The sequence below is a fragment of the Lynx canadensis genome, chromosome A3 (assembly GCF_007474595.2).
Source record: "Lynx canadensis isolate LIC74 chromosome A3, mLynCan4.pri.v2, whole genome shotgun sequence".
In the NCBI taxonomy this organism is placed as follows: Eukaryota; Metazoa; Chordata; class Mammalia; order Carnivora; family Felidae; genus Lynx; species Lynx canadensis.
Window position 1 is genome coordinate 95,441,887 of NC_044305.1, and position 14,999 is coordinate 95,456,885.

At 37.8% G+C, this 14,999-nt stretch overlaps 1 protein-coding gene across 3 annotated transcripts in view; it reads left to right on the forward strand.

Moving 5' to 3' along the window:
* The window catches only part of CTNNA2 (catenin alpha 2), a 1,119,678-nt gene that overhangs the window by 867,697 nt on the left and 236,982 nt on the right, over nt 1-14,999 (forward strand). For all 3 annotated transcript variants that reach the window (XM_030310974.1, XM_030310976.1, XM_030310977.1), the window contains exon 9: nt 5,317-5,469. In XM_030310974.1, coding sequence (XP_030166834.1) covers nt 5,317-5,469 — 153 coding nt within the window. The remainder of the gene's footprint in view (nt 1-5,316; nt 5,470-14,999) is intronic.

Consider the following 14,999-nt stretch of genomic DNA (forward strand, 5'->3'; position numbering starts at 1 on the left):
AAAAAATAGTTACAAACAGAGAGGGAGGGAGGCAATCATAAGAGACTCTTAAATACAGGGAACAAACTGAAGATTGATGGGTGTGAGCAGAAGGGGAAAATAGGTGTTGGGCATTGAGGAGAGCACTTGTTGGGATGAGCACTGGGTGTCGCATGTAAGTGATGAATCATGGGAATCTACTCCCAAAGCCAAGAGCACACTGTATGTACTGTATGTTAGTTAACCTGACAATAAATTATATTAAAAAAAAAAAGAACAGTGCATAACACATAGCAAGCATGAAACAAGTGTAAGCCATTGTTGCTAATGGCTCTTGCTGCCAAAATATAATTTTAGTTGTGAAAAAAATAAATAAAAAATAAACTTCAAACTATGCAAAGGCTCCAACACAATAGAATTGCATTGTTAATCATGTAACAATACTGGGCCAGTGGCAGGACACTGGGAAGTTCTCCTCCATGCATTCAGGAGGTCAAATTGATTGTTGAGTGGGGGAGGGAGTGTCCATCATCTTAATTATGGCTTCCCAGATCACCCTGGGTGTCACATCTGGATTCCACCCAGATGGAAACGGAGAATAATATGATGGAGTATACACGAGAAATATGTTTCTTTTCTTTTTAAGTTTTTATTATAAAATAAAACACAAATATATAAATCCACACACTATGAATATATAGTTTATTAAATTACTATTATGTAACCCCCCTTATAACCACTACGCAGGTCAAAAAGTAGAATTTTGCCAGTCTCCTTAAAACTCCTTTCTATGCTTCCTTTCTCCCTCCAAAAGTAAGCATTATCTCGACTTTTAAAGTATTCACTTCCTTATGTGTCTTTGTGGTTTAATCACCCTAATGTGCATCATCAAATGATATAGTTTAGTTTTGCCCACATTTTAGGATATGTCTATTTAGTCTCTTAATCTATAGCATCCCCTTTCATCCCTTTCTTTCGGTTATAAGCCATCTGTTGAAGAACCCGGATGGCTTGCACTGTAAGTTGTCCACAATTTGCATTTTGCTGGTTAGATGTATGTGGTATTGGATACCTGGGTGGCTCAGTCAGTTAAGCAACTGACTTTGGCTCAGGTCATGATCTCACGGTTCGTGGGTTCGAGCCCTGCATCAGGCTCTGTGCTGACAGCTCAGAGCCTGGAGCCTGCTTCAGATTCTGTGTCTCCCTCTCTCTCTGTTCCTCCCCTGCTCGTTCTCTGTTTTTCTCTGTCTCTCAAAAATAAATAAATATTCAAAAAAAATTTTTAGATGCACGTGGTGCAGTTCCATATGTCATTCTGTATTTTCTGCAAATCACTGGGGGATCCAGAGCCTCCACCCACTTCAGGTTTGATCCCTTTGGCAAAACTGTAGCTGGGAATGTGCCATTTTACCAGAAGGTACATAGTGTCTGGTTGTCTTGTGTGTGTGTGTGTGTGTGTGTGTGTGTGTGTGTGTGTGTAATGTTTTCCACCACTGATGTTCATTGCCTAGATTTTTTAATTCATTAAAGGTTGCAGAATGGTGGTATCCTATCATTTTGTTTTCATTTAAGTTGAGTAAGTTTATAAAGTTTCTTCATAAGGAATTTCAGTTCATACAGGAAAGGCAAGATGTAGTCTTGATTCTCTCAAGAGAAATGAGTTGGTTCCTTGACAGCCTCTAAAGGTAACCAGCTAATTGTTTTGTTTTGTTGTCATTATAAACTCATGCATTTAAATATATTTGATCAGTTTCAATCCACTGGAATTTTAATCTTTTGTGAAGTTCAAAATGTGTAATCTTTGGCCAAGTGAGGGGCTCCTGAGTTATTTTAACATGACCCTAGTAGTCTTTGATAACCGTTTGCATAATAAGATATTTCAGGACTTTTGGTATATTTCAGCTTCAAAGTTCTAGCCATTTCTTCAAGAAGCCCTGATTTGTTTTAGTGGAAAATTGTATTTCACAGTGTTCATTGCCATTGGGCTGCCATTGTTTTTAGGCCTTTTCATTGGACAGAACTGGGAAATTGTGTGTGTGTGTGTGCGTGTGTGTTTTAAAATCTTGTGTTCATATTGACATTTCTTCTTCAGATCTAGGAATATAGGGGTTTTCCCAAACTTCTTCTATATGTCACCTTCTCTCTTCCACACCATTACTCCTCATTAACAAGAGCATAGGAGATAAGAGATAACTTCTCATGACTAATCGTTTGCTTTCTTCTGCCTTTAAACACAATAGTATTAGAACACTAATAGTAATACTACCACCATAATTAAAATGACATAAAACAGATAAAATATTTTTGTACATCTTATACCCTTTTTCTTCTTGTTTATAGTGTTGTACTGTATCTTCATTGCCAGAGCCATGTAGCTGCTTCATACGACAATCTCCCTCACTTAAACATCATATAGTCTTAGTTCTACAAACAAGTATATATCTAATGCTCACTGTCAGTTTCATGCTGATGTTTTCTGAGTTATTTTGGTTGTTAAAGATCTTTCTTTAACAGATTCTCTGACAGAGTCTCATGAGAACAATATTTTCTGTGTTCTTGCACATTGATCAAATTTTGTCTGTGCCTTCTATTCTTCAAAGTCAGTTTTGCTGGCTGTAAAATTCTTCACTCACATTTTCTTTCCTTGAGTATCTTAAATTACAGTACTTAATTTTCTTCAGGCATAAACCTTTGCTATTGAAATGTCTGATGATCATTTGATTTTCTTTCCTGTATGAACCATTTGTTCTATTTGTCTAAATACACAAGGATTTCTTCCCCTGTTTTTATTTAGAATCCAGTTTTTTTGCCTGACAATTTGCATTAGTCTTCCTAGGTACATGATATATCCCTTCAGAATGTAATTTACATGTATATGAAAGTGTTCATAAATTATGATTTTTAGCATTTGTTTTCTGTTTTGCTTTTCTTCTTCAGGGACATCTGGTAGCCAAATACTGATTTTTTTTTTTTGTCTATCTTCAGTATTTGTCACTTTTCCTTAAATCTTTTAAAATATTTTTCTAAGAATTTCTTTTGGATTTTAATTTTTTCCTTCTTTCCTCTTTCCATTTCTCTTAAGGCATTCACTATTGTATTTATTCATTCTTGTTTAGTCTTCTTTTTTTAAAAAAAAGATTTTTCTTTAATTTATAATTCTTAAGTTTCATGACCTCATTGTATATATTTTTTTTCTTTTTGTAATTTATGTCTTATTTAATATCTTATATAATTTTTTAGTGTATTTGAATTTTTTTGAGATAGTTTACAGTTTTAATCTGTGTTACAAGTATATGTTTCTGGCATGGTTTCACTGTGTATAAGGAATATTACATTCCTTATTCTTATTTTTCTTATAATAACTTTATATGAGTTTTGACCTTGATAATTTTAAGTTGTTCATTTTTATGTGAACTCACTTTCCTTGAAGGTTTAGAAAGAGGCCTGGTGGACTTAGCTATTCTAGCTTTACAGAGCTCTCACTTCTGTTATTTTTGTCTGATTTAAAAAACATGGTTGCTTGGCTGGTGACATAACCTGGCTCTCTGCTCACTTCCCCACTTCCTCTGAGCCTTTTTCTTTTACCTCTGTTGTCCCTGTCAAGTTCAATTTGATTATACTTCCAATAGTTTCTCCTTCATGTGGGACTCTGTCCTGGAAGAGAGGCTTGGCAGATCAATTTTAAGTGCTCACTGCACTCTTCCCTTCAGACCTTCTGGCCATGGGCTCTTCCACTTGCTACCTTATAATTATAGGCATATTATTTCATATTTCTCAGTCCCATTTTCTTCATTTGAAAAAAAACTTATATAAGAAACATCCCTATCTCATGGTGTTGTTTGGGGGATTAAATGATGTAATATCTTGGGGTGCCTGGGTGGCTCAGTTGGTTAAGCATCCAACTTCAGCTCGGGTCATGATCTTGCATTTGGTGAGTTCGAGCCCCACGTCAGTCTCGGAGCTGTCAGCATAGCAGCCTGGAGCCTGCTTCAGATTTTGTGACTCCCTTCCTCTCTGCCCTTCCACCACTCATGCTCTGTCTATCTCTCTCTTTCCCTCAAAAAAATGCATAAACATTAAAAAAATTTTAAATGATGTATTATGTAAAGATCTTACTTGAGTATCTGCCACATTGTATGTATCCAGAATATATGAGCTCACCCATAACCAACATTATTCCTGAGCTGTAGTTTAACACATGCTGCCAAATAAGTAACTAATTAATATTAACTTTGCATAGACTTTATGTATTTTATATGGTGAAATACCAAGCCCAATTCAGAGGTAAACCAAACTAAGTTAGATTGCACACATACATACCTTACAGTAGTTCGTGCAAAAAGGAATGGAAATTTGTAATTTGTTCAAAGTTCTCCTTCTTCTGAGCAATAATAGATATGCATGTGTCACCCTACTAAAAGATTTGCCTGAATACTCCTCAATAGGTACATTTGTTTGGAAAACATACACATTGTTTACCATCTTCACTTGCATTTATTTGGGTGTTTTCTCTCTGTACACATCCTGAAAATCATGAACAAAGCAGCACTGAGGTAATTATTCAGGTACAGTTTCTCTTTCTTTCTTTCTTTTTTTTTTTCATGCAGCTGCCCTGCTTCCCATTTTAACAATGTGGAAATGATATGTAATTATGCATTGTTACATATTCGGATATGTTTATTTTTACTTACCTTAAAGAATAATTCTAAGTACTTCTTTCTGGAGCACAGCAACTATCTCATCATAGTACTTGGGCAGAAACATTTTTGAGATTATGAGAGGTTTCATGTTTCCACTCTATCAAAGTCAAATAATGTATGTAGAAAGGACAGGTTACTACAAAACGGTAAGATTTTAAGGGTAGCTTCAAGGCCCAACCCTTATCTAAAGCTGTCCCCATTTGCTGGTTGATGCCTACATTTCTCCATTTTTAATGAGCCTTGAACTAAGTTCTGAGTCCTTGAGCTATATCATGATTCAAAACTTCCTGAAGGGAGACATTTGGGCCAATGAAGGAGGAAAAAAGACTTTCTTTAGGAGAGGGCCTATAATATATTAAGCTAAAGGCCACATATGTAACTTTCAAATTAACATTTAATATAGTTAATTCAGAACAGTGTATCAATCATCTCTGTTTTCTTTTGATACCATAAGCACTGGGAAAATTAAAAACAGTTGAAACATTATTTCCATGGATAATGAGAACTGGGCAGAGTTTAGAAAAATTTTTTATTCTCAGGGAGTAATTTAATCCATATTCCTAAGTGAGTAATAGACTCATAAATACCATTCTTCTATTCCTTAATTGTGTGTGTTTTGTTTTTGTTTTTACTGCAGCTTCGGAAAGCAGTGATGGATCACATATCTGATTCTTTCTTGGAAACCAACGTCCCTTTGCTAGTTCTCATTGAGGCTGCGAAGAGTGGGAACGAAAAGGAAGTGAAGGAATATGCCCAAGTTTTCCGTGAGCATGCCAACAAGCTGGTGGAGGTAAGTCAGGAGAGGCCTGAAGAATAGAACTTATTGATGGGTTTAGTCTCTACACACGCCCTTTCGAATTTCAGTAGACAGCCCTTCTATGGTTTTCTGGTTTTCCTGGAGAAATAAGGTCCTGGATGCTGCCTTTTTTTTTTTTTTTTAACCTTCTCGTGATTCCATCTGCTAACCAGAAGCAGGTTATCAGTATTCTTTCCTTTCTCTATATCACAATTCTAAACATGTTCTGGAACACATCTGCTAATTTTCCTGAACAATAGGTAGAAGCTGAGGCAGGAGAGGTAGAAGGGATGCTCCAAAGTGCCAAATGCTAGCTTTGATTTGAGAGAATAGAATTAAAATTGCCGAATGGAGGTTTAAATGCTTCCCTTTTTTTCCTCCTTATCCCTCTCTCCACTCCATGCCCCTCAGCCTAGATTAGCTGGCCACATTATATGCTAGTGAAAAAAGCATCTCACTTTCCCCAAAGAGATATTGGGATTCCTGATGAAAGATCTTGGGACAGTTGGAGGAGTGTAATTTCAGAGCCGTAAGTATATTCTATGTGTTAGAGAAATCTGTGGAGGTTGTTTTATAAATGTAGAATTGTGCTATGTAATATTGGAAAAAATATTATTCAAGGCCAACAAAATGAAAGTAAACTGATAACCAGGCTGCTTGTATCTAGGAGCTGAAAACCAACAGCTTGGCAAAGGTTGGATTTAGTGATGTGGACTGACTAGAAACTTAGAGATGTTAAATAGAAAGTGTGTGTGCTTGAAGAAAAGAGTCTAGGAGGGGTGAAGATCCTGGCAAAGTTAGGGAATAGTTATCAGGGCCGGGCTGTAAGCACTTGAAAACAACAACAACAAAACTCTGGTATATCCCCACTTTAATTCACCATGACAACAGTCATCAAGTTGAGTGTGCAAAACCCTGGGCCAGAGTATTGGAACACTCGAACCCTTGAACTTCCCTCCATAATCCCAGTGTCTTGAGGCAACACCAGCCTGGAGCTAAAATTAGACCTACTTATGACATCAAGGCAGTCTCTCTAGCTCTGTCTCCACCTGCAAGTCAAGAACTCCATCACCCCTCACATTCCACCTACATGTTGCAGGAGTTCACTTAGCCATTGAGGAAGCCAGAGTCTTCTCAAGGTTGACCTTCCTTGTTTTGAGAAAGAGAAGGTAAAAAAAGAGCAGGGGTAGAGTGGGAAGGGGAGGAGGAAGAAGAAAAGAAATAATGCTGAATGAATGCTACAAAAGTTTTAAATATTCATATGTAATAAAATAGTAGTATTAACATAGAGATAGACCATCACATTAATGTAACTTCATTGTTTACAAGATAATTGCAAAACTTATAGAAAGCATTAATTAATGATGTGTTGTAGACATTGTGGACAGAAAGAAGAGACATGAGTTCAAAGTTGTGTGATAAACATATCCTATTTCCATTCTTGTCTGTGTCATTCCGTAATCCTGTATGTAGCCTCATTTGAGATAACACTTGAGCTTCAAACTTGATGCCCTGTGTAAATGTGAGCCCAAGTAGCCCTCATGTCTACTCATTCTCCCTTCTTCTATGATAGACCCTGGACCCAGTCACCATTTCCCCTCATCCCATCTGTAGGATTCACTGTAGAGGTGACCAGCCACTGTGAGTGATCCCTGACCCTCAACTTGTGGCAGAAGCAAAAGGTCAGTCAGAACTCCATGGTTCAGAAAATCATTGTTTTGCTTCCCTCAGTTATTCCCTTTATTGCCCCTGAGTGGTCATTGCAGGCAGCAGCACTGTGGAATGTCTCCATGCCCAAATAATATAGGAACTAGGGAGGGACTGGCCTGATTGGAGAGGAACTAGAATAAAAAAACATTTCTGTAGGTTATGTCCTGCAAACAAGTGCTATATTGCTGATGTATACATGTAAAAAAAAAAAAAAAAGCTGGATCACTGGGCTGAAAGTCACTAGTTTTCTAATTTTGAAAGTACTTATTGTGCATCTGGGTTGCTTAGTCAGTTAAATGTCTGACTTCAGCTCAGGTCATGATCTCATCATGGTTTATGGTTTTGAGCCCTGCATCGGGCTCTGCACCGACAACCCAGAGCCTGCTTCATATTCTCTGTCTCCTCTGTCTGCCCCTTACCTGATCATGTTTTGTTTTGTTGTTTTTTTTCCTCTCTGTCTCTCTAAAATAAATAAATAAATACACATGAAAAGAAAAGAAAAAAAAGTACTTGAATACAAATGGGCATCTTTTTAGACCTTAGTTTTTGTGTCTGTAATATGAGAAATTTGGTTAATATGTTGATTTTATACCCATTGACTTTGATAGTCCACCTACTAATTCCAGAAGTTTGACTGTTTCCTTTTGGATTTTCTTTATATCAGTCATGATGTCTGTAAATTATGACAGTTATATTTCTTCTTTTCCAATCCTTATACCTTGTTTTTTTCCTCTCGTTGTACTAGTGGGGACCTTCAATATGATATCTTGGTGATAGACTTTTTTTGTTTCTTCTAGATCTCCATGAGAAAGTTTTAATGTGTTATTACCAATTGTATTGTTTCTTCTAGACTTCTTGTAGATAATGTTATCAGATTAATTTAGTTCCCTTTTATTGCTCATTCACTAAGAATATAGAATTGTATCAAGCAAGTTTTCTGCACATTTTGAGGCAATTAAATGTTTGTTTTTTTTTTTTTTGTCTCCGTTAATATCCTTCAGAAGTGTTGGTATCTAAATTATGCTTTTCCTCAAAAAAAAGAGTAAAAAAAAAAAAAGAGCAGAAAACCTGCCATTACTTAGTTTTTTAAATGTTTGGAGGAATTCACCGATACAGCAACCTGAGCCTGGGTATTTATTTGAGGAAAGGTTTACACATTGCAGATTCAATTATTTTTAATAAACGTAAGACCATTAAAATTTTCTATTTCTTTTTGTGTCAGCTTTCATAAATTGTATTCTAGGAATTTGTTATTTTTATTTAATTTTCAAGTTATTTGGCATAAAATTATATATAATATTCTCCTTTTAAAACTAATCTGTGTCAGGATGCCTGGGTGGCTCAGTGGGTTAAGCATCCAATTTTACCTCAGGTCATGATCTCATCATTTATGAGTTAAAGCCCTGTGTCAGGCTCTGTGCTGACAGCTCAGAGCTTGGAGCCTGCTTTGGATTCTGTGTCTCCATCTCTCTCTGACCCTCCCCTGCTCATGCTCTGTCTGTCTGTCTCTCTCTCAAAAATATATATAAACATTAAAAGTAAAAATGAATCTGTATCTGCATTATTATTTAAGTTCTTTTACTCTTTATAGTGGTAATTGGTGCCTTCTCTCTTTTTTTCTCAGTTCTGCAAGAGGTTTATAAATTTAATATTATTTTTATAACATAGCTTTAAGGTTTGTAGATTTTCTTTGTTTTCTATTTTATTTATGCTGTTATTTTTATAGTTTTTATGCTTTCTTCTGGTATGACTTACTGTTTTTCTAACTTTCCAAAATCAACAATCACATTATTGATTTTTAGCCTTTTTTATTTTAGTAATATATGCATTTAAGGCTTAATTTTTCCCTAAGCTATGCTTTTATCTAATTATTTTCTACTGACCTAATTTTTAGCTCACTCATGCTGCTTCCATTTGTGTCCAGTATTCTTGAAACTGATTTATTAAGTTCAATTGTTTTAAAATTTATAGCCAATTCTTGTTTTGTTTAATTGATTCTGGTTTTCTAGTAAAATTCATTACTAGATCTCTTTTAAAAAAATATGTTAATCATAGTTATTTTTAAAGTCCAAATCAAAGAACTCCAACATTTAGGTCAACTTCTTTTGTGTTTTATAGTTGCCCCACAGAGGGCAGCTCTTCCCCACCCACACAGAAAAAGTGGCTTGCATTTAGAGACTGATGATGCAGCATACCAACAGAGGGGGTGAGCGGGTTCATTAGACATAAAAAAGGACTTTTGAGGAAGAGCAGAGCAGGCACACAAGCTAGTCCTGAGTAGCTTCAGCAAAAACAAGAAAAAGTGGTTTTGGGTTTTATTTTGTTAGAGGGGTGGACTGGGGTCGAGACCTCCATGTGTGACCTGGGCTTTGAATGGTTCAAACTTCCCTGTTGGCATCGAAAAAAAAGGTGGGCTTTCATACGAGGTTGCCCAGTTGTGGGGCAAGATGGAAAGGGGGAAGAGTGGAGCTTAAGAGCTGTCAGCAGTCAAACATTCAAAATGGAGTAAGATCCTGAATTATGATTCACCCCTAATGTTTGATGACTGGAATGTGCAATGTTTCATTTAATTGAATTTGAATTTGTTTAAGCTGTTATGGAGCTCTATGAGGCTTCCAAAATGGAGGCAGACTTTTTTTATAGCATCTGTTTTTATTATTTGATTTTTATCTTGATTATGGCCTTTTAAAAAAACATGTTAGGTAATTTTTTACTGAATGGCAAACATTTTTATGAAAAAATATAAAGGATCTGTGTTTTAGTGTTTTGGGCTGCTAGAAGAAAATACCTTGGACTGGGTGGTTTATATACAACAGAAATTTATTTCTCACAGTTCTGGAGGCTGAAAGGTCCCAAGGGCAAGGCAGGAGAATGGATGCATTCTGGTGAAGACCCTCTTCCTGGGTCATAGCAGGTGCCTTCTCGCTGGGTCCTTACATAGTGGAAGATGTAAGGGATCTCTCAGGAGTCTTTTGTAAGAACATTAATCCCATTCATGAGGGCACCATCCTCCTGACCTTAGAGCCTCTCAGGCCTCCACTTCCAATATGATCATATTGGGCATTAGGATTTCAACACATGAATTTTGGCAGACAGATAACCAACATTCCGACTCTGTAGTTAGGCTACTGCTTTCTCTTTCCAGAAAGTATTCACTGTACCCTAAAGGGCAGCAGATGTTGTGATGAGCACTGGGCATTGTATGGAAGTGTTGAGTAACTAAATTTTACACCTGAAACTAATATTACACTGTATGTTAACTGGAATTAAATAAAAGCTAAAAACTAAAAAAAAAAAAAAAAAAAAAAAAAAAAAAAAGCAGCAGAGAGATAGACCATTTCAATCCAAAAACTGACATGATCTGAGCCTAGTTTAACCTTTTTTAGGTTTAAGCTACCTTTCTTTTGCCCCAGTACTATGGAATGGGGCTGCCAGCCGAGGACCAGATGTGTTACTAAGTATCTCAACTTATTTCTGAAGCAATTTCTCCAGTTTTTGTTTTCCTGTCATGATAGGGCTGAAAACATGGTTCTGCTTTTTGAATGCTTTTAATGTGTAATGTAACAGAGAAAGATCTTAACAGGATAAAAACAAACAGACAAACAAACAAAAAACCTGTGACCAGGTGCCAGTCTTTGAACCTCCCTTCTCTCTGAGACCTTTGCTTTCTTGGATGTCCTGAATTCCAGTGTTCGCCTCTCCAGATCTATGAGATTGTTGGAAACGCTAAATAATTATCTTCTTCTCAGCAACAACCGTTTATGTGGTGTCTCGGTTTCTTTTTCAACACAGAATTAGCAAATGTTTGGGAAGAAAAGTGAAATGCACAAAGTTAGGGACCCTCAATGAACATGTCTTCTTGAGCAAGTGTGGTTTGTGACTCCCTTGGCAGTTGTCTCATGCTTTCAAGGAAATTATTTTTATGCTGTATTTCTAGTTGTTCTCAGCAGGAGGGTGAGTCTCTCTTTTTTTTAATGTTTCTTTATTTTTGAGCGCGCGCGCTTGCGCGCTAGAGAGCGTAAATGTGCTTGCAGGGGAGGGACAAAGGGGCAGAGAATCCAAAGCTGGCTCTGTGCTGATAGCAGTGATCCTGATGTGGGGCTCAAAGCCAGGAATTGTGAGATCAGGACTTGAGCCAAAGTCAGAAGCTTAACTGACTGAGCATCGCAGGAACCCCAGAGAGTGGGTCTCTTATTGGCTACTCCTTTATGGCTGGAGTTAGAAATCCCCGAGAGAGCTGGTTTAGGTAAGTTTGCAGGGGCTTTTCTTTGTTTCATTAATATTTTTAGTCAGATATCTCTTTTTTCAGTGGAAATATTGAGCTTCCATACCTGAAAGAAATACATTAATTGATAACAACATTTCTGATTGGATTGAAATAACCATCCCAGTGCTTCGTCCATTTCCTGTAGTTCCTTCGCTTAGTGTGCCCTTCTGCCAAACACCACCTCACAATCCTTCCAGGGCACATTTGATCCCTATTTAAGAACTTCTGATGGAGCTCTGAGTTGCCATTAATATAAATTACATAAGCATTATATTTCAGATAATTTTGAATGAAGAATGATTACATAAAATAATCATTGAATCAATGGTAATAATTTTAGCTCTTCAACATTTTTTTTTAGTTATTGAATTTCATTATAGTATATTCACTTTTCCATCAATTTATATGATTTTTTTCTCATATTTCTGTGCCACATTCTCCCAGTTTGGTATTTGCTGTTCACAGAGATCAGCGTGATGAAGTCAATGGAAGGTGTCACGACCTATAACACTATGTTGTGGTCCTTAGAACATCTGTAACAAGGGCAGTTTTAGTGCAAATAAAATATTAGCAAAATATGAATCAGGGAAAAATAATTTGGCCTTTCATAATTACCTTAACAAGTGAAATTTTATGGTTTTCTTCCCCACAGTGTAACATTTAATGAAGACAAGGTGAATTTACACCAGGGTTTGTTGATTAAGAGAATTTAACAGGTCAGCTATGATGCTTTGGGATCTATAATGTCAGCCATTATAGGACATATCACCAGTAGAAATGAATTATTTTCATTGTAGCTGTTTTGCCTCATCTCCAGAATCCAGCTAACTCATCCCCTCTGAGGGTTGGCTGAGGGCTTCAAGGTAAAGGAGACTCTGAGGGTGTGCTGAGCTGATCAGAGGACCCCTGTTGTACCTCCTTTCCAAAGCTTGGCGAGAAATGGAATGCAAAGTATGCCAACTTAGTACCAAAGTGATGCAGTCTGGGTAAGGGCAGAGTGGATGTAAAATGTGGGCAAAATAAGCATTGTTACAAAGAAAATACAAGCTAATCTGGAAAATGAGATGCAGAATCAATACAGCTGTTTTCAGAGCCTCCAGACTGGTTTTATCCCTTCCATTGCTTTCTGACTCAGAGTTGAAGCGCTTCTCCTCTTTCTCCCCCTACATCTCTACCATGAGCAACAAAAGGGTTTGTATGTAAGCTTAAATGTGCCAATGTCTGTCAGACTGCAGTGTCCTCCCAACAGTCATCTCTCATATGCCTGGTCCTCCTTGAGACCCTTCTGCACATGGCAGAACTTCTAAAAATGCAAGTTGATCATGCAGTGTTCCTGCCTGAGGCCATTCAGAGACTTTCTATTGTTCTTAGGTGAAAAACCAACATAATAAAGACCTATGCAGGGCTTGCATGATCTGGCCTCTTCTTCAGTCTCTAACTAGCCTTCTTGCCCTCTCCTACTTCCCACAAGGTATCAACCTCACACAGACGTCTTCCACTTGTGGGATGTGCCGTGCTCCCTCCACACCAGGCTTGTGCTTAGGTTGTCTCTTTCCCAGCAGACTCCCCATTCTACTTTTTCCTCTCATTTCTAATCATTGTTCAGCTTTCAGCTCAAACATCATGTCCCTGAGTGGGATCAATTCCCTGTGTTTTTTATTCTTAGGGAACACTATTTACTTTTGATTTGCACACATCCAGCTCTACTATTGTATGCTATTTCTCCTGCCAGATAAGCAGTTCTTTTAGAAAGGGGCCATGTCTAATTGATTCCTAACTAAATCTCAGCATGTGGCTGAGTAGTTAGCATATAGCAGGTATTCAATAAATAGATGTTGCCTAAAGAGTGAATAAAATAATGAATGCAGCCAGGGATACTGCCAACTTTTTGGCTCCTGGGATAATATATTTTAATAGCATGGCTGCAGGGGCTGAAGGTTCCTAAACAGGTGCCTCTTGGGGTCACTAAAGAGGCATTGTGCTTATTTAATTTCCTAATTACTGCAAAGAAGGAACCTCAAATCTAAGAAGGACTAATGCGGAGAACTCCCATTTCTACTGAGTAGAAAGACATCGCTGTTTACAGGCTTAAGAGAAGCTGAACAGACTCTGTCATGATGCTCCTGAGGTAGTGCCCCTAACTCTGCTGTCATGTCTCCCCAGCCCACTGCCTCAGGAGCATGTGGTTGTCCTGATCCTTGGTTACCAAGGATGTGGGAGAGGGATGTGGTTCTGACACAGTGAAGCACACAACTGATGCCAGAACAGTGATGAGTTGGACAACGGAATCTCAGTTCTCCACTTTGTCCTTCTGGTTTACTCCTGAAGGCAGTACCCTATGCAAGGAGCAACTTGAGTCTGTAGCAAGTGGAAGGTTGGAAATGAGGGGCAAGTCCTAATATTCAGAATAACTAATGTGATCATCAGCAAAGCACAGTCTGCCTCTGTTTCAGCCTTGAGTAAATTGCTTTTCTCAATCTTTCCACTTCATTCAGAAAAATTCATTCAACAACAAATGTGCTGAGTGGCTACCATGTGGTGACAGGTGCTGGCAAGATAACTGTGAACAAACCAGATAAACTTCCTGCTCTCACGGGGCATACTTTTGGGGAAGATAGAGAAAAAGTGAGATAAATGTATAAATAAGGTGGAAACTGAATACTGAAGAGCAAAATAAAGCAGAACAGAGTGGTAGAGAATGATGATGGAGATGGGCATGTGTGAGCAGAAAAGACTTGTCTCCTCAGATGACTATTAAGCAGGGACCCGAAGGAAGTGGAAGAATATTGTGGGAACAGAAAAGGCAAAGCCCCCCAAGGCAGCAGTATGCTTGTTGTGTTTGCCTAAGAACAAAGCGACCCGTGTGCCTGCAGGTCAGAGGGAGTGGAAATTATTTCAGAAATGAGATTGAGGGCTGGGTGTAAACACTGTATTTTGCTCAGATATTTAAAACTCTTGAAGGCTTTGAACAAGGCATGCCATGATCTGACTTCCATGCTGAGAATTACTCTGCTGCTATATGGAAAATATATAGTAGAGTGACAAAAGTAGATGGGAGAATAGATAAAAGAATGTTCCAGTAGTCCAGCAAGGGGTTGGCGCTATGACTAGAGGAGAGGCAGTGAAGGTGTGGGCAGAAGTGCTTAGATTTGGGTTATATTTCCAAGGTTGAACCAATGCATTGTGTGTTAGGAGATGAGGCAGACAGGAGTCTGGGATGAGGTTTTGACATGCTGCAGTAGTGAAATCACTTGGAACTCTTAAAAAACATAGCTTACACGCTCAGACTGGCTTGATTAGCTCTGGCTGCAGCTTTGTGATAGGCGCAATCCCGAAAACCCTATGCAAATATCTTGGGTTTAAATAAATACAATAGAACTTTGTATATTACAGGATCTTGATTCAAACTGTGAACTGAAAAACTCAAGAAAAGCTGCATCAAAAACTACATTGGTGGAAATAGGTCTCCATGCTTTTTTTTTATAATATTTATTTATTTTTGGGGGAGAGTGTAAGCAGGAGAGGGGGACAGAGGATCTGAAGCGGG